At 33.3% G+C, this 22,994-nt stretch overlaps 1 protein-coding gene across 1 annotated transcript in view; it reads left to right on the forward strand.

Annotated features, from left to right (window-relative positions):
• Positions 1-532: 532 nt before the first annotated feature.
• LOC125611249 (mediator of RNA polymerase II transcription subunit 13-like) overlaps positions 533-22,994 on the forward strand; it is a 216,700-nt gene continuing 194,238 nt past the window's right edge. The window contains exon 1 of the mRNA XM_048785659.1: positions 533-1,449. Within this exon, the coding sequence (XP_048641616.1) occupies positions 1,182-1,449 (268 nt within the window). The 5' untranslated portion in view covers positions 533-1,181. The remainder of the gene's footprint in view (positions 1,450-22,994) is intronic.

Genomic DNA, 22,994 nt, shown 5'->3' on the forward strand with positions numbered 1-22,994 from the left:
TTTACAATGAGTGGGATTAGATTAGATTTGTGTGTCTCAGAGTAAAGTATATGTTACTGAATTTCAGACAATGTTAGTTTGGATATTATTTTTGTGACCATTCTTTTGAAGTGAAACTCTTTAAATTTGGATTAAAGAAAAATGTTTTTTTTTTTCTTAAATATAATCATTATAGTTATTGACGGTTGTGGCACTTTAAATTTCTTTAAGTCATGTTGATAGAAGATATGACTTTTTCTGCTCATTGGTACTTGTTTTTTTAAAAACAATTTGTTGACAAAAAAGTGATTGATTTTGTAGGGGAAGAAATGAAGAAAGATTGGATGTAAGGGTCACATGGATTGTTGGAAACAGAATTACATTATGAATTAGTTTTATTCTCAGTTTTGAGTATATTGTTTATTGTTACCTAAGTAAGGAGTTCACCTCTTTTTTTTTTTTTAAAGTTTAATTCTTTAAGCTTTCGGAAATCTTAAAATGTAATGCATATGATGGAACAGAGTTACGGTTTCTATTCTCTGCTTGTTTTGAGTTCCCATGTTTTAAAATGTGTTTGAAAAACAGAAGACCAAACTAGTTAGGGAATTGTTATAGAATCAGAGCTTTTCTGTGTGCTGCCTGCTAAGTAGCACAGATAAATTGCTGATAACTGAATCAGTTTTGTTAGCATCTTCTTCTTAAATAGCCTTTTGGTGTTCACGATGAAGCATTGTGCTGTTGCATGCTAACGCTTCCCTGATTAAAAAGGATTTAAACTGTAGCTTCTGAATGAGAAGAAATTGAGGAAACTATGAAATAAATTATTTTACTTTTATAGGTAGAGTATTCCTTATCTGAAATGCTTGGGACCAGTGTGTTTCAGATTTTGCAGTTTTTCAGATTTTGGAATATTTGAATGGACTTCATTGGCTGAGCATCCCTAATCTGATATCCTTTCTTGATTTTAGAGGGGGCAAAGGAAGTAATTTCTATCAAGATTTCTACTCATTTTTTTAACAAGCTGATAATCTTTATTTGTTGTTGAACCATTTTTTTATTTGCCTAAATATTTACTACAAAATCCTAGTTCTCCTTGGGAGAAATAATGATGTGAAGTTGAGTGTAAATATTTATCTTAGCAAATTTGCTTTTCTCTGTGGGAGCTTGTTTTTAGTGGTCTATAAGTAAAAAGAAACATCAAAATGATTGAAATTTTCTTGTCTTTTTTGCAGGCTGAACTCACAGGAATCAAATGGCGTAGGTACAATTTTGGAGGGCATGGGGACTGTGGACCCATAATTTCAGCCCCAGCCCAAGATGATCCAATCTTGTTAAGTTTCATCCGTTGCCTGCAAGCCAACCTGTTGTGTGTATGGCGTCGTGATGTCAAACCAGATTGCAAAGAATTATGGATATTCTGGTGGGGAGATGAACCCAACCTTGTGGGTGTAATACATCATGAACTGCAGGGTAAGGATTATGTTTTTTTCTTAAAAATTATTTGCATCAGTTTTTTGAACAATGGTAAATTCTGAAAAGGTTAAGACTGATTAAGAAAGATTCCAAGTGTTTAATAATGGGTTTGTCTATAATCCTCACTCTCACCCTTCTTCTTCCTAACCCATATTTTACCCAAGTTCTCATGTTCTTTCCCAATCACTCTGAGAATTAGAATCTTGTAAAACGACTATTGTTAAAGAAAAGTAAGTGTCCCCTGGGTGTGTTGGGGTGGAAACAAGGCTAAGAATCCACTGTTCTTAAATAATAGGAAATTTTGAATAATTAGCATGATAGTAAAATGAACAGAATTGCTTTTTCTTAGACTTTGGCTCTTATGATTCATTGCCAGCTGAACTCTTTGGTGGAAAATTTGAAAAGTAACACAGGAACTTAAGTGTAAGCCTTATTGGGCAAAATTATGATATTGGACAGAATTTTGAAAAAAAAAAGATTACAATAAAGGATCTGGTTTGATTACTGTAAAAGATCTTAGCAAAATTTCCCTTGCTTTGTTACTGAATTTTATGTAATTCAGTGATTTCAAGAAGATTGGCTTTGGTGTTAACTAATTTTCACATCAAATTGCATCTAATAATCTGATATCCAGAAACTGAACATATAAGAGTTTTATTGTTCTAAGCTGCTCTTCATATTTACCATCAAATTATAACCAGAGGAAATTTTATTAGTTTGAGTTTCTGGTAAGAGGCATTTTGCCTAACTACTTTATGTTTTGTTAATTAGTGGTTGAAAAGTTTCAGGTAGTGTTTGAAATGTTTTGTTAGTTAACATTATTTTTTTAAAGGAAGTAGTAAAACTAACTTTAGTGCATATTTGTGAGTCTGTTCAAAAGGTTCAAAAATTTGCCAAAACTCCTTGACACTTTTCCAACTTTTCTTGGCAGCCATTTTTAATCTCCGATATCTGCTGCCACAACAGCTAGGGGGCAGTAAACCACAGTGGACTAATTGAGTTGTTTACCTTATTTATTAAACTCAAATCTTCTGATATTTTTTAGGGTATTTGCTTTATAAATACAAAAGTTCATTCTGGGTGAGATTGCTTACTTAGCTGGTTAATCAGCAAAATCTCAGAATTTATGATCATCATTAAGTCCATTTCATGTAGTTAGTAGTTAATTTAGATAATATTGTTAGAACACCCAAATTCTGTTGATCAGAATTTTAAAATTAAGATAGTTTGAGATACTCATAGCATTTGTTTGTTCTCTTCAATATCAAAACATATATATATTTTCTGTTAAATGTTTTTGTAACATGTAAAGGAACAGAACTTTTCTTTTACCCTCCCCCCCTTTTTTGTTTTAAATTGATTTCTTATTTCTCATAATGTGTTCTGCCTCGTCTTCTTTCATTTTGCTGTTCCATATTGATCCCCTCATGATTAAACATTTTTGTGTTAGCAGTACAAATTGTTTTGTAATGATGAGGAAACCAAACCGAATTGTTTGATTTACTTAATTGAAGTATTAAGTTACTCATTCATAGCAACAAAAAAAAATTGCACTGTTAGAACAGAAAATCAGGTTGTTATTTTTTTATGGGCTTTGGTACTGAGATAACACAAAGGTGTATGCTATTTACATTTCTTATAGTAGTTTTAGATTGAATAGGTTCATTAATGTTTTAAGTTTTTTTTGACAAAAAATTAAGCAAAAATTGACTGATTTTTGAAATTATTTTTTAAAATTACAGAAGTACTATATATTTAACTAGAAAGTTAGGAAAACAGAACCACAAAATGAAGCAAACAAAGAAATGAAAATCCTGGAGGCTAACGCAGAGTTTTAGTAGTTAATGTTTTTATGTATAAACGAAATTGGTATCATGCTGTTTTGTATCTCAGTCTTCTCTAACAAATAGGTTGTGAACATTTTCCCATGGGAATGATTTTTTTTCTTTTGAGTTTAGGACTATGTAAATTGTTTATCCTTTGTGTGCTACCAGCAAAGTATTATAGTGATAGAACAATTGTAACTTTGTTGGATATGCCTCTTCCCTTTAATAAATGTTGAATTTTAAGAAAGTTATTAGATGTACTCATATGAAGTGTCTACTTTTCCATATAGTAGAGGTTGAAAAGGGTAGTATTATGTGGTTCAACCTAATAGTAAGAAATGTTTGAAACTTTGTTAGAAAAATGACATAAAGACAACTTTATTTCAAGTGATGGGAACTATGACACATAGAGGAAACATGAAAAATGAAGGATACAAAAAGACTATTAGTCATGTAAATGGATACATAGGAATCTGTTTCATTCTGTAATATATTTAAAAGTCATTTCATTTTGGTTAGAATAAATTTTGGCAGAATCCTGTTATTAGACTTCAACATTAAATACAGCTGTACTATTACTTGCATCGTCTTCTTCTTTTTTTTTTTTTTAATAGGGACATTTCACTGTTCCTTAACATTATTTTTTAGTTATGTTATTGGCATTTCCCTTTGTCTTTATGGTGGTCCCAAAAGAGCTTACTACTTAGAAATGCCACAGTAAAATATAATACCAAAGCCACCATCTTGCATTTAAATGTTATAAAACATTCCCATAAATGATAAAGGATTTTATAATATTATACTTTTAAAAAATGCTTGAAATAGCTATGAAAATAGTGTAAGAGAAAACAATAATACATGTATAGTTTGTCCCTGTCACTTGGAAAAACACTTGTGGGCTCTCGTCTTGGAATTGTTTGTGGCATAGTGGTTTAGAGCTTGGGCTGTGGATTGCTTGGGTTTGAATGTCTGCATGATCATTTAAAAGTTATGTATCTTTTGTCATTATATTTAACTTATTGTCTCAGTTTCATCACTCTAAATTGGATTATGAAGCTGAAGTTTATAAAGTGCTTAAAATAGCACACATAGCAGTCAAACTATAATTGTGACTACTGTTGCTGCTAGTAGGATGACGGCAACCCGTACATCAAAATTAAATCATTTTGGCAATATTTAAACAATTTGGTTCTGTTCTGTATAACATTTAGTGCTTGCTAGTATCTGTCAAATACTATTTTTAAATGTGTACTTTTAGGTCGAAGTAAGTACATTTTCTAATTTTAATATTTAGCAATATAAAATACCAGAGTAGTGAAGATAACCCCTGCTCATAGGACCTTTATCAGGACTTCCATGGCAAAACCTAAATGACATTATGGAGAGATCAGTATTTGAAAATTTGACATTGTTGTGTCCCTATAGAGTTCAGTTGCAACTTTGCTGACCTCTGCCCATAGTGGTATCAAAGAAGGGCACATGCCGGATGTGTGTGTTTTTCCATCCTTATGGCCATATCCTCTGTCTGTGGGTTCAATTTTAGGGATTGGAGTGGATCCCTACCCTTGATAAGCTCATAATCAAAAAAGGTATAAGACAAGCATAGAAATTTGTCTATGCTAGGAACAACATAAGAATGTAAGAAAAGGTGACATTAGAGGTAAATCTTATAGGATATATAGAACTTATCTAGGTTGAGATGGAGCTTGTTCTAGTCACAGGAAGGAGCTCACACAAAGGTTTATGGAGTACAGTGAAGTAAGGATGAGGAATTTGTCTTACTTGATGGGTTTTGAGGAATTGCTGTATATTTCTGATCAGGAAAGCTATAATTAGGAAGATTAACACCTAATGTACAAGATGAATATGAACGGGAAGAACATAATATTACAATAATTAATTTTATTCTAAATTAGGATATGAACTTAAATGTCCTACTAGTTTAGAATACAGATTAATTTAAATTACAAAATATGATCAGGTACTAACCTTGATATTAATAATTAATAACCTTGATATTAATAATCTTTGATAATTATATACACCTGTGCTCTTTTCTTTTGATTAAATTCTTTCCCATAGTTTGAGTTTGAATTTTAGAGATTGATACAGTATGCTAAACTGACCCCCTATACTAACAAAATCGTTTTAACAACAGAGTCTTCTGTCTGCTTCACTGCCTAGTGGTAGGGAAAGACATGCAATCTAAAACCCCCAATAGTAGAGAGAACAAGCACGGGCTTCCAGGGATTGGAGATTGCTTTGTAGAGCATTAAGAGCGTTTGTTGCAGAAATAACAGATATAGACTAGTATGTGCTCAAGATGTTTGTTTAATCAGTGAATGAGACTTATTTTATGTGATTCTAATTAAGCATAGTATCAATTTTGCAGAGAGAGTTGATATATAGTAAATTTTAGATGATCTAATAATGTGAGGAGATTGAAATAGTTAAAATTTGGCATTATTTTTTTTGGATTTTAATTCCCAAGAGGTGGAAATATCTAATTTTCTTTATATGTTTTACCAAAAACTTACCACTAAATTTGCACTGTCTATAATTTTAAAATTTAATGTTGTTTCCCTTTCCCTTTTGATTATTACATGGACAAATACATATTGTAACAATAATACAACTTTAGATCTTTAAAAACATTTGATCCAATATCAGTATCAGAAGTCTTAGGAATTGACTTAAAAAGCATTGGGGCAAATTGGCAGTTCCTTGTGTATTTAGTGAGAGAAATATTGCCTATTGCCTTTTTTTTTTTTTTTCTTTTTAAAGGGTGCTGCCGCCTATGCCAGGAGGCATGAGCCATTGTAAAAACAACATTAGGAAACACAGATTGGGTTTTCTGACAGTGACAAGTGTGAGACAACAATTTAAAACACTAATATTGTGGTTTATACTGTTGAACTCTCTGTAAGCCTCTGGAAAAAGAAGTAGGCATTTTGTAGGGGTATAGGAAGGCTGAGAGAAGAGAATGGGGAACTAGTTTGTTAGTATAATATAATCAGTGTAGAGTATGATCTATATAATCAGTGTAGAGTATGATCATATTCTCAAATGATGGGATTGATGTAACCTGTGTTAATCTCCAAGGAAGAACCCAACTTCCTCAGTCCCTTCCTCTCTTGATTTAGAAAAATGTTTACACATGTATATTCATATACCTTTTCCCCCTGATAATTAAACCATTTAAAAAGTGGTTTTCAGACATTATGAACCTTTATCCTTGTAAATCCTATAAGAACATGGGATATTTTCCTACATGACTATAAAACTGTTGTCATACTGAAGAACTTCAACATCCACATAAGAATGGACATCCACATTAGAATATTTAATATTCAGTTCATATTTTAATTTCCATGGTTGTCCCAATAATACTTATTATAGCTTTTCTTCCCTCTGATCCAGGCAGGGTTTAGTCAGGTTCATACAATGCACTTATGTGTTTTGTCTCTTTAGTTTCTCTTAAGGTACAACTTTGCCTAAGTTTTCTTTCTTTATCCTTGTTTGGTTTTTTGAAGATATTAATGTCATTGGAAGGGACAAGTTCAGTTATCCTGTAAAATTTTCGATATTTTGAAATTGTCAATAGTTTCCTCATGATGAAAGTCAAACATTTTTGGCCATATATAGGGTAGATAATGTTGTATATTTCCCATGTGGTACAGTATGTCAGTTTGTGCCAGAATTAATGGTACTAAGTTTAATCACTTTGTCAAGGTAGTTGGTGTCTGCCAGATATCTCCGATGTATGTTTTTTCCTTTTGTAATTATTAAGTGGATTTGAGGTGAAGCTTTGAGATTTTATAAATAGCCTTTTCCTCAAAAGAGCCTCATTTTTTAGCCTGTTTAAATCAACAGAATACTTCCTTGAACCATCTACTTCTTTTTTTTGAAATTGTGATCCTCCTGCCTCAGCCTCCCCAGCTGCTTGGGATTACAGGCGTGAGCCACTGTGCCAGAAACCATCTGCTTTTTAAATGATCAAATAAATACTGCTCCTTAAGTCACAGCCAAGGTCAAGAGGAAAATGGAAGAAAATCAATGAAGTTCTAGCAAAGGCAAATTAAGATGGCAAAGTCAACCTCTGAAAATTTTTCCTTATAGAATTAATCTTTGAGTGTCGATTGAGGAGTAGGATAGCTGGGTCAAATGGTGGTTCCATTCCAAGTTTTCTAAGGAATCTCCATACTGCCACCAGCAATGTATGAGTGTACCTTTTCCCCAACACTTATTGTTGCTTGTATTTTTGATAACTTCCATTCTGACTGACATGAAATGAAATCTTAGAGTAGTTTTGATTTGCATTTCTCTAATTACTAGAGATGTTCAATATTCTTTCATATATTTGTTGATTGATTGTATATCCTCTTCTGAGAAGTATCTGTTCAGCTCCTTAGCCCATTTATTGATTGGGTTGTTTTTTTTGGTGTTAAGTTTTTTGAGTTCTTTATATACCCTGGAGATTGGTGCTCTATCTGGTGTGTAGCAAAAATTTGCTCCCAAAATGTAGGCTTTCTCTTCACCTCATTGATTAATCTTTGAATTTAAAAAAAAAAATTAAAATTATTTGAACTTACTTTTCAAGTATAGAATAGTGGTTTTGAAACAAAGATGAATTATATGGTTCTGCAGCATTGTAGTTATGTAAAAGTATTTAATGAATCAGCATTTCTTTCTACAATTGGAATTTTTGAGATTGATTATACAGTGTACCTGAAAAATAAATTTTCCTTTACCTTTCATTTTTATAATTTTTGTGGATGATAATAGAAAAATACATTTGTATTTTATGAGAAACAAAGTACTTGCAGGGAAGATATATATAGTTCTAAGTAGTTTATAAGGTATCTTGGTTTTAACTGGAATCTAATCCAAGTTCTTAATATATATTTTTTGACTTCTTTAATCAGTATTATAATTCTGTTTTCCAGTGTTTTGTTCTGGAAAGTTTGCTAAAGCTTTCACATAGTAATAATTTTCATTGTAAGATGATTATCTAGATGATTCTAGTGCATGCATACTTTTATATTACACTACTAAATAATTATATTCTTAAAAGATATAATTAAGACTTCAGTAATAGATTCATATTGTAAAATTATGGCATGATTATATTGACTTAAGGATTTTTTCATATGAAGAATAGAAAAAGATCCATTGAATTCGAATTATCAAGCTAAATGTGCTTGAAATTGAGAGGACAAGTTGAAGTCTTAACTTTTTTTTTTAAAAAAAATACCTTTATTTTGTTTATTTAGTTTTTTATTTATGTAGTTCTGAGTGCCAGGACGAACCCAGTGCCTCACGTCCTGAGCCACAACCCCAGCCCTGAAGTCTAGCTTTTAAAAGTAAATAAAATTGATGTGTTACCATGGGTAACTTACTGACCTGTGTAATTAGTTTTCTTTTTTTTAATGAAAAAATGAGACATTTATGTTGAGATTATAGTGTTATAGTATGTGAAGAAAGGACTTATGTTCTAATGATATGAAAATTAAGTAGTTGATAAAAAATTATAATTTAAAGATGATTGCTTTGGGGAAAAGTTTAATTGTTTGATGGGGGGTTAAGTACTGGTAAGTACAGGCATCATCATGGTCTAATCTTTTTGCATTGATATAAAGCCCCCTACGTATGTAAAGTAAACCTGAGTAAAATCTCTTTTTTAATGAGGTGTGATAGTCACCATTGGAACAAATTGAGAATTGACTACACTATATAAACTGTATAACAGTCTTTAAGTTTTTTTAAATTTTTATATTAGATGAACACAATACCTTTATTTGATTTTTATGTGGTGCTGAGGATCCAACCCAGTGCCTCACACGTGCTAGGCAAGTGCTCTACCAACTGAACTATAACCCTAGCCCTCTTTTTTCTTCTTCTTCTTCTTTTTTTTTTTTTATGATATCAGGGATTAAACTCGGGGGCACTTGACCACTGAGCAACATTCTCAGCCCTTTTTTTGTATTTTATTTAGAGACAGGGTCTCACTTAGTTGACTCTCCTCAGCTTAGTGCCAGCTGAGGCTGGCTTTGAACTTACAACTCTCCTGCCTCAGCACCCTGAGTTGCTGAGAATTACAGGCCCACTGCCTCTTTTTTCTTTTTAATGAAAATAATTTTGGTGATGAATACATTGTTACTTACGAATAAATATTTAGTCCAGGAATTTTATGGATAGATGTTTGGAACCTCTCCTCTGCCTCCTTCTTTGTCTATATTTTATTTCAAAAGTTTGTCCTTTAATAGAAAACTTTATTTAGATGAAATTGTTGTATATTAAGGTGGTTACTTAAATATTTCTTTGTCCAGTAAAATAGTTTGTTTTATCTCTTGTTCAGGGAGACTGATTTAAGAGTCTCAATATGAAAAATTGGAGGAAATATTTAAGTGTTAATAGTATTAAAGTCCTAAATAATTCATGAAAAAATTATGTATTTCTGACTATTAAATTTGAATGGGGTAGAGATGTGAAATCACATTTATAGAGAGCAGCACCTTTGTTTTATAAGCAAACACTTTGCCAACATATTTATTTGGCATTAAGTTGATCTTGCTGTTGAAGTATTTTGTGTTAAAGATGAAAATTAAAAAGTCCCTAAATGTAACTGGGATTTTCGTAGGAAGAAAGAAAGGGGAATGGTTCTTGATGGTCAGCAGAAATGAACGTCCTCTTCCATTTTTGTGTTGAACTTAGCACACCCAAAAGGAAATTGAAGCTTAGAGAAGTCTGTGATTAGTCATGTCACTAACAGAGGTGGAACCCAAACCCGTATTTTGTAACTTTTAACTTTTGTAAACCATATTTTGTAAACTTTTAACTTTGAAACTGTTGTCTTCTGGGAGGATGTACATGACCAGCTATGTGATTATGCCATGTTAAATGAGTAAATTCACTTTATCTGACAAGTTTAAATAAAACCTACATTATTGTTAGAATTTAATTTATATCAAATCAATTCAAATCTATTTCCTTGTACTTATAGAAACAGCCTTGGCCTGCGCTCTTCTTGACCAGGGACTTACCTTTTTCTGATTTTAACTTATATCTATGACACTGGCAAGTGTTGATTCCGACAGCATCATCTCATGCATTTAGTCTTTGATCTACTGAACTCAGCTCATGCCAAATTGATAACAGAGGAAGTAAAAATAAAATAGTTTTGGGCTTATAAAAACCTGACATGAATGTAGCACATTTGAATAGTCTTGAATATATTTGAGTACCTGACAGGAGTTAGCACGTGTTTTTATAAAATATCTTATTGAAGTAATTGAAAATGTAGAGTTATACATCTGCTGTCATTAGAGGTTTTTTTCCCCTCTTCTCTTTTCTTTTATAAATCTTATCATATGCCCAGATACTGAAAAGTCAGAGTTACTTAGAAAGAAAGGGGATAGCTACTGGGTGAAGCAGGATTGGATGCTGAGGCTACTCCCACAGGAGTCTTGGGCCTGGTTAAAGAAGAGTGGACTAACCTGATTTATTTATAGATCCCTGTGCTGAACTTTCTGTCAATGATTGTCAGAAAAAGTACCTACATATGGTTTCCATTTGATTTTGTTTTATGATTCTTAAGCAAACAGAAATTAAAACTTGGTAATACTAAGGAGGTAAGATTTTAAAAGTTCTTCTAGAAAATAATGTAGAAATAACAAATAGCACCCCCCCCCAAAAAAAAAGATGCAAACAGTATAGAAATCTGTTTTAAATACTAGGGAAGCATGAAATTGAACTCGGTTGCTTTAAGTATTTCATCTCTGAGCTGCCATCCTGATGCTACTTGAAGAGGTTCTTCTCATCGAATATCATTATGGCTAGTAAGTGTTCAATAATTTTCTTTAAAGCTCCATCTATGTAAATATTTTTGAACAATTTTACACAAGTACTAGGCCACATACCTATTTCTTATAAACCCGACATTGATAAAATGCACTCTTTGTATAATTGGGTCTTGTTTTGATCCTGGCTCTTTCATATTGTGATTTGGCAGTGAGTTCAACAGAATAAGCATTATCCTCTTGAGGCCCATCTAGGATTGAACTAAAGGGCTTCTACAATAACCACATGATCATACAATTAGTTGTTCTTTTTTTATTTTTTATTTTTTATAAATGCCTGATAGTGTGACTGAATATGAGCTGGTTGCCAGGATATTGTGGTGGAATAATAATCTGCAGTTTGTATTTAATCATGCAGCAGAACTGTCTTGATTAAAAAACAAAACAAAAACAAAAAACAATCCACAAAATAAAACCCAGAAGATAAAAATTGGATAAAGGTGAAGAGCCTTTGTGTTGAAAAAGATGGTACGTATAGAGTGATAAAGTGAAAATGAAGGTTAGCGTGCTCACAGTTTATTTTGTCATTAGTAGTTTCTTCATATTTAACAAAAATATCAGGCAAAATACACCCCCTCTGCCCCCGTCCTTGGGTGCAGGGGCTGGAACCCAGGGCTTCCTGTGTGCTAGGCAAGTGCTTTCCTGCTGAGCTGCTTCTCCAGCCAAAAAATATCAACCTTAAAATACTACTTATTTCTGACTTTGCTAAAGTTGGGGGAGGTAAGCCTTTTTGTTACTCTTGGGACTTACTTTTTGAAACCAATAAGTAAATATTTTTAAACGACTGCCTGAGTAAGGGAAGTGTAAACCTCTTCAAGTTCTCTTCATTAAGGTTATTTTATTTTTCAAAGGTAATCTTGGACCTGTTTTTAAATGTAAGCTATTTTGGTGTTTGCTATTCATACACAAGTGTGTTCCTCACATTTAAGCATATTTAGTCTAAAGGAGAAAAATTTAGATACTTGCAGTTGAATTTTAGGCACTATATTTTTAGCTTATTTTAAAAGTAGCCTAGTATATATTTATAATGAAAAGGCTTCTGCCTTGGCATCCTTGTACAAATTAACCTACAGTTGATTGTTTAGGGAAGAAATAGCATGTGTTGACAATGATTCTTATTTTGGAACATTTGTCATACCATTTATTCAGTTCATGGAGAGTGTAACAAAGAGGGGCTCTTAACTGCTTCAGTCACCTTTGCTACTCAAATTATCTGCATTGCTGCAGGAAAGGCTCTATTAACTAGAACTCAGCCAGAGCCCTCAAATGGATTAAACTTAATGTCTTGTACCTTTCCACTCCCCAAAATTAAATGACTTAAATATAACAGTGTCAAGTGATTAGTATAGCTAGGGTAGATTTATTTGATTTCCAGTATGATTGGGGCATTATGCTTGAGAGGATACTCTGGGGGACAGAAGCACTCTCATGGGTTGTCTTGGGCTAAGTGCTGATTTAGTTTAGTTGCCCACACTTTTAAAATTATAGTATTGTATAATAATAATGATCAGGTACTAATGATATATGAGAGAATGCTTTAAAAGCATTTAAAAGAAGGCTCACTTTCTTTTTTTACATATTTCCTTTTATATTCTATAGTTTTTTTTTAAATTTTTTTTTTTAGTTTTAAGTGGACACAATATATTTTATTTTTATGTGGTGCTGAGGATTGAACCCAGTGCCTCACGCATGCTAGACGAGTGCTCTACCTCTGAGCCACAACCCCAGTCCCTATTCTGTAGTTTCTAAAATGGAAATTTAAATTTTTTTTAAAAAAATTAATTGAATAATTTTCCATAAATTGTTCTTATTAATGTTGTAGATAATAAGTACTTTGGACGCTTGGCAAAAAGCATGAGTTGTATGTAATTGTCCTGTAGAACAGGTGACTGTGGAAGAGTACTATTTTTTGGGTCAAAGTGCTTAATGATTTTTATGTGTCAGAATTCTTGTTAACTTATAAATTCACTAGGGATAGAATGACTTGGCTGACCTACAAATGTTATGAGTTGCCAGTCCAACACTGAAGTGGATATTTGAAAAATGGAAGTTGTTATCCAAGATTGTCAAGAAAGTCTTAATTGAATCATATCATTTGATGTTTAAAAAGGGCGGTTACAACTGTTTACTGGCATTGGTGTATAATTCCAACACCTAGGCTTGTTCCTGAAAGGATTTAAGAATAGTGAATTGAAATTTTTAAATTTTAATTAAATTTTATTTAAAATAATTTAATTAAATGTTATTCATATTATTTTAAATAAGAATTATGATCTAATGCCTTGAAAATTAGTGTGTTGTATCTTGATTATCAATTGACAAGAGTATTTTTAAATTTTTCATTAGTATCATACATATAGAATTAATAAGATTATTTGGTTTATAAGGATTACCACTTCAAATTCATGCTACGTGTCATAATAAATCTGTTTCCTCTTCTGCATTTTTTTGTATAATAATTTTTGTGTTTGTTGTGATTATTAATTTTATAATAATAATAAACTAGGAGGGAATGATGGATGATTTGAAAGTAATAAGTTGGAAATTAGAAAGCAGATAGTAGTCAAATATTTATAGTTCACTCCTTATATGTTAGGCATTATACTAGATGCTTGATCATCAGTCTTAGAGTAGAAAGTAGTTTTGGATTTATTTTTGAATCTTAACTTGAATGACAGGGAAAAATTCAAAAGTTTGCTGATTTGTTTTTATACCTTTTATGTTTATTAAATTTGTTTTTGTTGAATACATGAGGTAAATTTAGTAGTTATGAAATAGGTGTCAGCTTTTGCTATGTTGAGTCTGTAAATCTGATACAACTCTTGAAATGTTAGGAGTATTGCAAACTAATCACTGACTTTTTAAAAAGTTCAGTGGCACATCAGTTGAGGTGTTTTCTTTAAATAGTAGAACAACACATCTGTTTAATTACTACAGAATGAAGTATTGTGCCCAAAATTGTAATGGCTTGCTAAGATAAGTGGGAATCTAGAAGTCAGCTATGTAAATAATCATTTTCTTCTGGAAATTTCTGCATAGAAGGCATTTGAGTTGGAAGAAGTAAACATTCATTGAAACTGTAATTCCGATTATTATTTTATGATTTAAAGTAATTCCATGATTATTTCATGTGTATTCTGTGAAAATAGTAATCAATGTATAATGGCACCTACAGAGTTAATAATTTATTATTAACTTTAGATCCTAGAGGTAATGTTACAGATAGTTTTGCTATATTATTCTAAAAACTGGCAGTTTTACTTAATTTTGTAAAAACTTTCTGGAATTCAATCTTTTAAGCATTTAAAAGTTTGAACATTTCCTAAAAAAGGACTTTGTTTCAATTATGGCATTAACATTTTACCCTTAAAGTAATTTGCCTTGGAAATGCTGTATATTTTATATTTCAAAAATTTAAATTAATATTAAATTAATATGCATACAATTAATGCATGCTTCTGGAAGTTTGGTTTGATGGGCATCCAGGGATTTTAATTGAGGGTACACTATGAATATAAAAAGTGAATTAATCTCTATATTTGTTAAATCTGTTTGTAATTTTTTTTGGTGCTATGTGCTAAGCACTCTGTCACTGAACTACATTCCTAACTTGTAAGTTCTTAAAGTACACATTTATTTATATTTTTAAAAAATATATGTACATATAAAGTGTATAGCCAATTGATTTGTATTCCTATTATAATAGAAAAAAATCTCTAAAGTATCCTTTGGGAAATTTGGATTTCTGAAAATAATGAAGAAAATTTAAATTAAAGATTTTGTTTTTGGGTTATATGTAGGAGAAATTTGAAACTGGAAAGTCTTTTACAACTTATTTATCCATTTCTCTGACTTTTATGTCATTAAAAAATACTGGTGAATTAAGCATGAAACTGTTTTCTGACAACTGAATTTCTGGAAGATGCCAGAAAGTACAGAGAGTACTAAAGTATTAATTTCATAGGTAGAGTAAAGACATGTGGATATAAAAAGCAAATTTTTTTTTTTTTTTTGCCATAGTTGGCTGGTTGACAAATTATAATTGTTGGCCTTGCCAGGAGTCTTCAAGTACCTGTTTTTTTTCCTTTTGGTCACAAGAAGTTTTATTATAAATGAGAAGAGAATCTTATATCAGAATGTAAGATTTCACAAATAGTTTTTTTTTCCCCTCCACTAACTAGATCAAGTGTCCTCATATTTTAGCAAAAATGATATCACCTGGGAAGATTCTTACTCAGTTCATCTGCAGAGGGTCCCAAGTCTGCATTTTTAATTTGCATCTCTGATAGAGGCACACAGAGCTGTCATGGGGATTCAGCAATTGTTGAAATCTAGCTCACATGTCCCCTGGTATGGGCTAATGTATTTTTTCTTTGCAGAATGATACTATCAACTCACAAGAGTTCATACCCAAAGGACTGTACCATCTGCAAGTTCAAGTGCTTGTTTGAAGGGAATAAAAATTTACCTTATCTCTGTTGTATTTAGGAGGACTGGCGTAATAATTGTAAGAGTATTAAATATTAGCTTTAAATAGACTTTTTTTTAACTAATAGCACTAGAGGTAGATTATTGTTAAGAAACAAAAAATAAAAATCCCATTTTACTAATTTACATTTTTATTCGGTATTTTGACTTTTTCAAAGAGTATAACTTGAAGTAAAATTGATCTTGGGTAAATCTAACCTAGAGTAAATATCTCTAGGTTAATATAAATATCAGTAGTTTCTAAAATGACCTGGCAAAGGTTTAATTAGGAAAAGACTGATTAGATAGTTTAGCCATTGAATCTGTTTATGCTATTGAATCTCTTATCCTTGGAGGAGGAAGTAAAGTATAGAATTTGGTTCTACCAGCATTTGCTGAGTGCTGGGCATTGGGCTATTTGCTGGGAAAGACATGGTCACTGCCTGTAGGAGGCTGAAGTATATAATTAGTTGATTATTTTTTCCTAGAAAGTTAATGAATTTTGAATTTAGAGCACTTTTTTAAATATGAGTATGAGAATGTTTGGAAGTTTTTAGTAGGTTCTGTTGCTTTTTTTTGTTGTTGTGTTTAATTTAGTTTTGTTTATTTGGTCTTCAGGCATTATCATACTTCAAATATGGGCCAGATAATGGCATTCACTGGTGAACTGGGTAATTCAGTTCTGGATCTCTCATTTTATCTTTTAATGGGATAATTAAGTAAACAGGGAGACACAAAACTGAATGATAAATGTTGAGTTGGTGAATGTGCTTTTCATTTCTTTGCTTCTTCCAAGTTCATGATCCTGCTGTAATATTAGGGATTTGTTTCTCTAATTCAAAATGTTTAGCTAACTAATTTTTTTGAGTTTTGTTTTGTAAGGTGTCATCACTTGGGATGAAGTAGACATGCGTGCGTGTGTGTGTGAGTGTGTGTGTGTGTGTAAAAAAAGATGATAGAACTTTACTAATCTTTTGCTTGAAACTTGGGATATGGCTGTAGTTCAAGACAGCTAAATTGGCAGGTCCAAAATAAAATTTTTTAAAGTGTCTAATCATTTATTGCTTCCATTTTCCCAAGATTAAGTTTTTTCATGTTGCATCCATAATATACCATCATATACCAGCTGCTTAGAAAGACTTAGTTTCTCCCACTGGGCTTCTGTTTCATTCCCATCTAGGTTATCTTCAGTCAGGTAAGTAGGTGTCCAAACAGCTTCTTAGTTATGCTCTTGCGTTATGTCATGCTCTCTTCTTGGACAGTGATAAGCTTCACAGGGGAGAGCACACATTTCAACACCAATTGACTTAGAGTCTTCCATCAACCTTCTGTAAAGCTAAGGAAAAATGACTTCTCCAATTATCATTAGATTGTCAAAAATGTCAAAGTATTAAAGCTTTCTTTGGAGTGGAAGACTATGGCTTTTGCCCAGAGTTCTCTATTATTATTAACTTTGTTGCCATATATTGTTATCATTGGATGCTTTTATGCACTGACATCTTATTTCCTTTTTAGTTAGCCACATCTTTGTCAAGTCAAATCAATGTCATTTTATGATAGCATATTGACCTTCACTGTGATAACCATTTGTCAAATCATCAAATTTCTCTTGACCAGCTGAACCCCCTATATGAAGTAGGATATCTGTGAGTATGGAACTCCAGAGGATGGACTTAATACCCAGCATGCCTGCATGCTTTATATGTTGACCAGTAAAGTGATCTTTCACAATCCCCCGGCTGCAGTCAGTGTGTGTTTAAATTAAATTTGGTTTTCTCTTTGAGCAGCCATTGGTTTTCACTTTATCCATTCATGTTAAGACCTTTGTGGGGTGTCCTTCCATTAGTATCTCAGTCCCTTTATTGAGCCAGACATTGATTCTTGAAGGTTTAGGTGCTAGTAAGAATGAGGACTACCAATACTCCTTATGTTAGTTTTTTAGTTGGAGCCATGTTGGAGGTGCACATAAAGTGCTTTGGGAATTTTGAAGAGTAGAAATGATCTGTCTTTACTGGGATTAAGTTTTCTGAAGGAATTGACTTATCAAATGATGCTTCAGAGAGTGCATGGGAAGCTGTGGATTTCAGGGGTGGGAGGGAGGAAAGACAATCTGGTAAAAGTGACTAATAAAAGGCTCAGTGGAGAATTGCAGGTCATAGCCATCATTTCTTCTTGACTGTTGAGAAGGATGTGATAAGGAGAAAATAAGGAAATAAGTTTTTAAAGGTACTTTAAATCAGATCACGGAAGTTCTTGACAAATTCAGGTTTAATGCATTATCATCATTCAGTAAACCATTAGAAAAATCTCTGGAGAATCTTGAGCAGAGAATTAAGTGAACAGTTTGGAGGAATATCTGGGATGCAGTGTGTTAAGTGCATTGGGGCAGGGAGGCTGGGAGTATTATCCTTTTTCATCATTCTTGGTGAGAAACAATGAGGGTCATGAAATTACCTTTTTGTATACTTTTACCACATCTGAATTTTGATCCTAAAATATCGAATTTTCATATGGAAGCAGAGTTTTAATTTATTGGTATTAATCAACTGAAGTGTAGAGAAAGGGGCTTAGATCCATTTTATCCATTAAATGTACACTGAACAATGATTCTTCCTAAATACTGTGCTAGGCATTGTGGAATTGAAAGTAAGAAAAAAAAAAATCCCAGCAGCTCTGGAGGCTGAGGCAGGAGGATTGTGAGTTCAAAGCCAGCCTCAGCAACAGCGAGGCCCTAAGCAACTCAGTGAGACCCTGTCTCTAAATACAAAATAGTGCTGGGGATGTGGCTCAGTGGTTGAGTGCCCCTGAGTTCAATCCCCAGTAACACCCACCCCCTAAAAAAAAAAAAAAAAGATTCCTTGTCTGGCTGGTAGCACATCCTTGTAATCCCAGTGATTTGAGAGGCTGAGGCAGGTGGATTATCAGTTTTGGGCAACTTAGTGAAACCCTGTCTCAAAATAAGAAGGGCTGTGGGTGTACCTCTGTATGGTAGAGTGCCCCTGGATTCAGTCCTCAGTATTGGAAAACAAAGAACGACAGATAGACAACACCCCGCCACCTGCCCAGATATGAGTCTGCACTTTAAGTTTTTGTACTTTGGCCAGATAGGGGAAATTGAATTGAATTACAGTCTGAGCAACTCCATGTATTTAGGGCTTCAGGTGTGTGTGGTCAGGGAAGAGATAGATAGGGGACTGCTGCCTGAGGCTGGAAGTTGGGTAGATGGGAACACAACTTCCTTGGCTTTATCCCGTAGACAATGCACAAAGCCTTCAAAAGTTATATGGAATGAACAGATTTCTCCAAGGCTGCTGAGGGTGTAGCTTGCCAAGTTCTTTTTTCATTTCTGAAGGAAAGCTATTAGGGAATATTCAATTAAAGGAAGTGTTGATTATCTTTTATATACTTCATTTTTTTAGGAAAAAGCACCAAGATCATATTATAGTATGCTAGATGAATGAGCATACCTAAAACAAAAGTTAAATATTTTTAACCATCCTCCTCCAAAAACTAGACCTCTTTAACAGAACATTTAAAAGGAATTAACCTATTATTCATTCAATTTATGCATATACAGTGATATCCTTGGAAATTTTAATATAGATTTTGATAATTTAAAAAATTCAAGATGCCCTGCAAATATTAATTAGGATATGTATTTGATACTGGTCATATAGGGCCAAATTTTTTAAATAAGGTGTTCTGAATTTATCTGAAAGGAGAACATATACCTGTGGGGGAGCAAAGATGATTGTGGTGGAGGGTTTTTTTTTTCCTTCTGTTGGTGAAGCAATGTAGAGCTAACCAAGCTAACATCTATTGACACATCTGTCTATTGGCCATTTGAAATCACAATGAGTTAGATAAAAGGCTTTTAGTTAAAATATACTCTGGGCTATTTTGTTTGCCTTTTTTTTTTCTTCCCTTCTTTCCTGGTACTGGGGATTGAACCCAGAGACACTATTCTACTGAGCCACACCTCCAGCCCCTTTTTATTTTATTTTTTGATGGCATCTAACTAAATTGCCCAGGCTGCTGCTTCAAACTTGTGATCCTTCTACCTTAGCCCTCTGAGTCTCTAGGATTATAGGTGTATGACTCCACACTTCTGTTTGCTTTTGAGCATATTGAATGAAGTGATATTGAACCATTATTATTATTATTATTATTATTTTGTTACTGGGGTTTGAACCGCGGTTTTACCACAGTGCTAGATAAATGCTCTATCACTGAGCTATATTCCCCAGTCCTTTTCCCCCCCAACTTTTGGTACTGGGGATTTAACCCAAGGGCATTCTACCACTGAACTACATTCCCAGCCCTTTTATATTTTTTAATTTTGAGACAGAAGCTTGCTAAGTTACCCAGGCTGGCTTTAAATTTAATCTTCCTGCCTCACCTTCAAGTAGCGAGAAATTATAGGTGGGTGCCACAATCATTTTTACTTATTCCTATCTAAATTGTTTGAAGGCAATCAAGAGAAACATAAATTGTATTTTCTTTAGACATTCATTGCTGCTGCCCAAATTGGGAAGAATTTTGGTGTTTTATATATTTCATCAACTTTGGGATGAATAAAAATACAGTATTGAAATTTTTAGTTTGTGCTTATTAGATTTTGGTTCAGAAAATATTTGGCCTTGCCTCACTTTTGAAATAGGTGTTCTGTGTTCTATAGGCTTTTTTTTTAAACATTTATTTTTTAGCTGTAGGTTGACACAATACCTTTATTTATTTATTTTTTATGTAGTACTGAGGATTCAACCCAGTGCCTCATCCATGCTAGGCAAGCGCTCTACCGCTGAGCTACAGCCTCAGCCCAGGCCTTTGTTTTTTTGTTTTTTTTTTTAAAGGGACTAGACAGTTCCATGATACCAGTTTTATTAAATGACTGTTGACTCAGTAATTGTAGTGTTGCATAATTAGATGAGTCAGGTGGTCCAAGAAAGCTTTTGTTACCATTACTACAATGTATGGACAGGATATTATTGTATTATAGTTTTTATTTAACCTGACCTCTTTAAAAAAGAAGAAGTTTTAGGACTTTGTATCCAGTGGAGTTGTTTACATCACTGAGGAACACTGTACTTATTGACTGTGACTTAAATGTACTTTTAGAAATACTCAGGACCTCCTACCCCTGTGCCCCAAAGTGTGGGGGTATATTTTAAAGGGAATCTATACAAGATGGATGTAATCCTGTGTTTACCACATATGAATTTTAAATTATGGCTTGATAAACAAATATTTCAGAAAATATTTCTTGATTTTTTTTCAAACTGGTTAGCTAAATAGTTCTCTACCAGAAATATGCCCCTTGAAGTAAAAAAATCTCTTATTTGATAGTGACCATTATGCATAGATAAATGAGAAGCACAGGTTTAGGAATTTAGAAGACTAGTTTACAAAATGGTTAATAAAGGAAATTTTGCATTGGAGAATAATTGCAAATAATTTTAGTGTTACTATTTTCTTCTACTTAAAATTGTTTGCCTCTCCTTACTTGCCTTTGTTTTTGATTCAGTTCAGAGAGGTTAAAAACTCCTGGCTTGGTTTTATATGGCGGGGAGGTCCTTTATTAGTGTCCTTTTACCTTCCTTCTCTCCCTCCTTGTCTGGTGTGGTGGCATATTCCTGTAATTCCAGTGACTTGGGAGGCTGACTGGGCAACTTAGTGAGACCCTGTCTCAAAATAAGAAGGGCTGTGGGTGTAGCTCAGTGTGGTAGAGTGCCCCTGGTTTAGTCCCCAGTATTGGAAAACAAAGAAAAGAAACACAACACCCCGCCACCTTTCCTCCCTTCACACCTCCTTCACATTCACGTACCCTTTCTTCCATCCCTCTGTCCACCATCCATCTGTGCATCTCTCCATGCATCCTATAAAAAGGTAAGAAATCCTGCTTGTTTTATTGGAGAGAAGTAAGAACTAAATTCTAAACCATTAAGTTAATCAGATCATGTGAATTGTAAAAGAGGAGGCTTTTCCTTCATTTGTAAGTGGCTTTTCTTCCAGCACCAGATTTTTAGATGCTAGTATTGAGGCTATAATTGACAATAGTAGTTTTTTTCCCCCTCTTTTAGAATAGCCATCTCTGTTCACCATGGCAACATCCCAGAAGATAGTCTGCTTGATCTAATGACAGGAAGCATGTCAAGGAGTTGTCTTGAGCATAGAAGTTTCTGAGATTTTGTTGGGATTATCTGTTTCAGAGGAAAGTGATAATGTATTTTACAGTTCTCTGTGTTCTTTCTGCTGTAGTTTTGTTGTCTGTAAAGAGACTGTGAGTTTAGGAATCACTTGTGATTCCTGATGGTATTTTAAACTGGTTGTGTGCTTTATTAGGGCTGAACATACTTGATTTTGCTTTTTATCCAAGTGTTTTGCTGAGACTACAGGGTTAAAGTTGTTTTGTTTTTTAAAAATTTTGGTTATGTGAATTAAGAAGATTAACTTTGAATACCATATTAGGTTAGAAGAAACACATCTTCTTTAACTTGTTCCATATGTGCTGTACTTTTTAGCTATGTGTAATTGAACTGTAAAAAATGTCTTTCTAGAAGAAAGGGCCAACTTATAAGACATACTGTCATAGTATATACTCAGATGAAAAGAAAATTGTAGGATTGAATTCTCAAAAATTTTGTGATTTTGTATGAGAAAATTCAGTCTTGATTTATTTTTATTCTAGAAGGAAAATAATAGCATCAAGTCTTAATGATTTATAAAACATAGTTTCATTAAACGGTTAGAAACTTGATCTATCATAGGGTTCTAAAAGAATGTTATTATTTTTTTGGGGTGGTACCAGGCATTGAATTCAGGGGGACTTGACCACTGAGACACATACCTAGTACTATTTTGTATTTTATTTAGAGACAGGATCTCACTGAGTTGCTTAGTGCCTCGATGTTGCTGAGACTGGCTTTGAACCCTTGATCCTCCTGTCGCAGTCTCCTGAGCCTCTGGGATTACAGGGGTGTGCTACCACACCTGGCCCAGAAGGATATTATTTGTAAACTAACTTTAAATCCATCCATCCTTCCTTATTTCTTTCCTTCCTTCCTTCCTTCCTTCCTTCCTTCCTTCCTTCCTTCCTTCCATCCATCCATCAGTTTACAACTTACAAACTTATTAAATATACATTCTTTTTGATGCCCTGAAATAGAGATTTAACTTTTTGGCCTTCCCATTCCCTTCCATTAATAGTAGTTCTAAGGAGTTGGGCACTGTGGTGCACACCTGTAATCCCAGCACCCTGGGAAGCTGAGGCAGGATTGCAAATTCAAGGCCAGCCTCAGCAACTTAGCAAAACCTTGTCTCAAAATAAAAACTAAAAAAGACAGGAAATGTAGCCCAGAGGTAAAGTGTACCCAGGTTTACCCCCCCCCCC

This window comes from Marmota marmota, unplaced genomic scaffold (assembly GCF_001458135.2).
Source record: "Marmota marmota marmota unplaced genomic scaffold, marMar, whole genome shotgun sequence".
Classification (NCBI taxonomy): domain Eukaryota; kingdom Metazoa; phylum Chordata; class Mammalia; order Rodentia; family Sciuridae; genus Marmota; species Marmota marmota.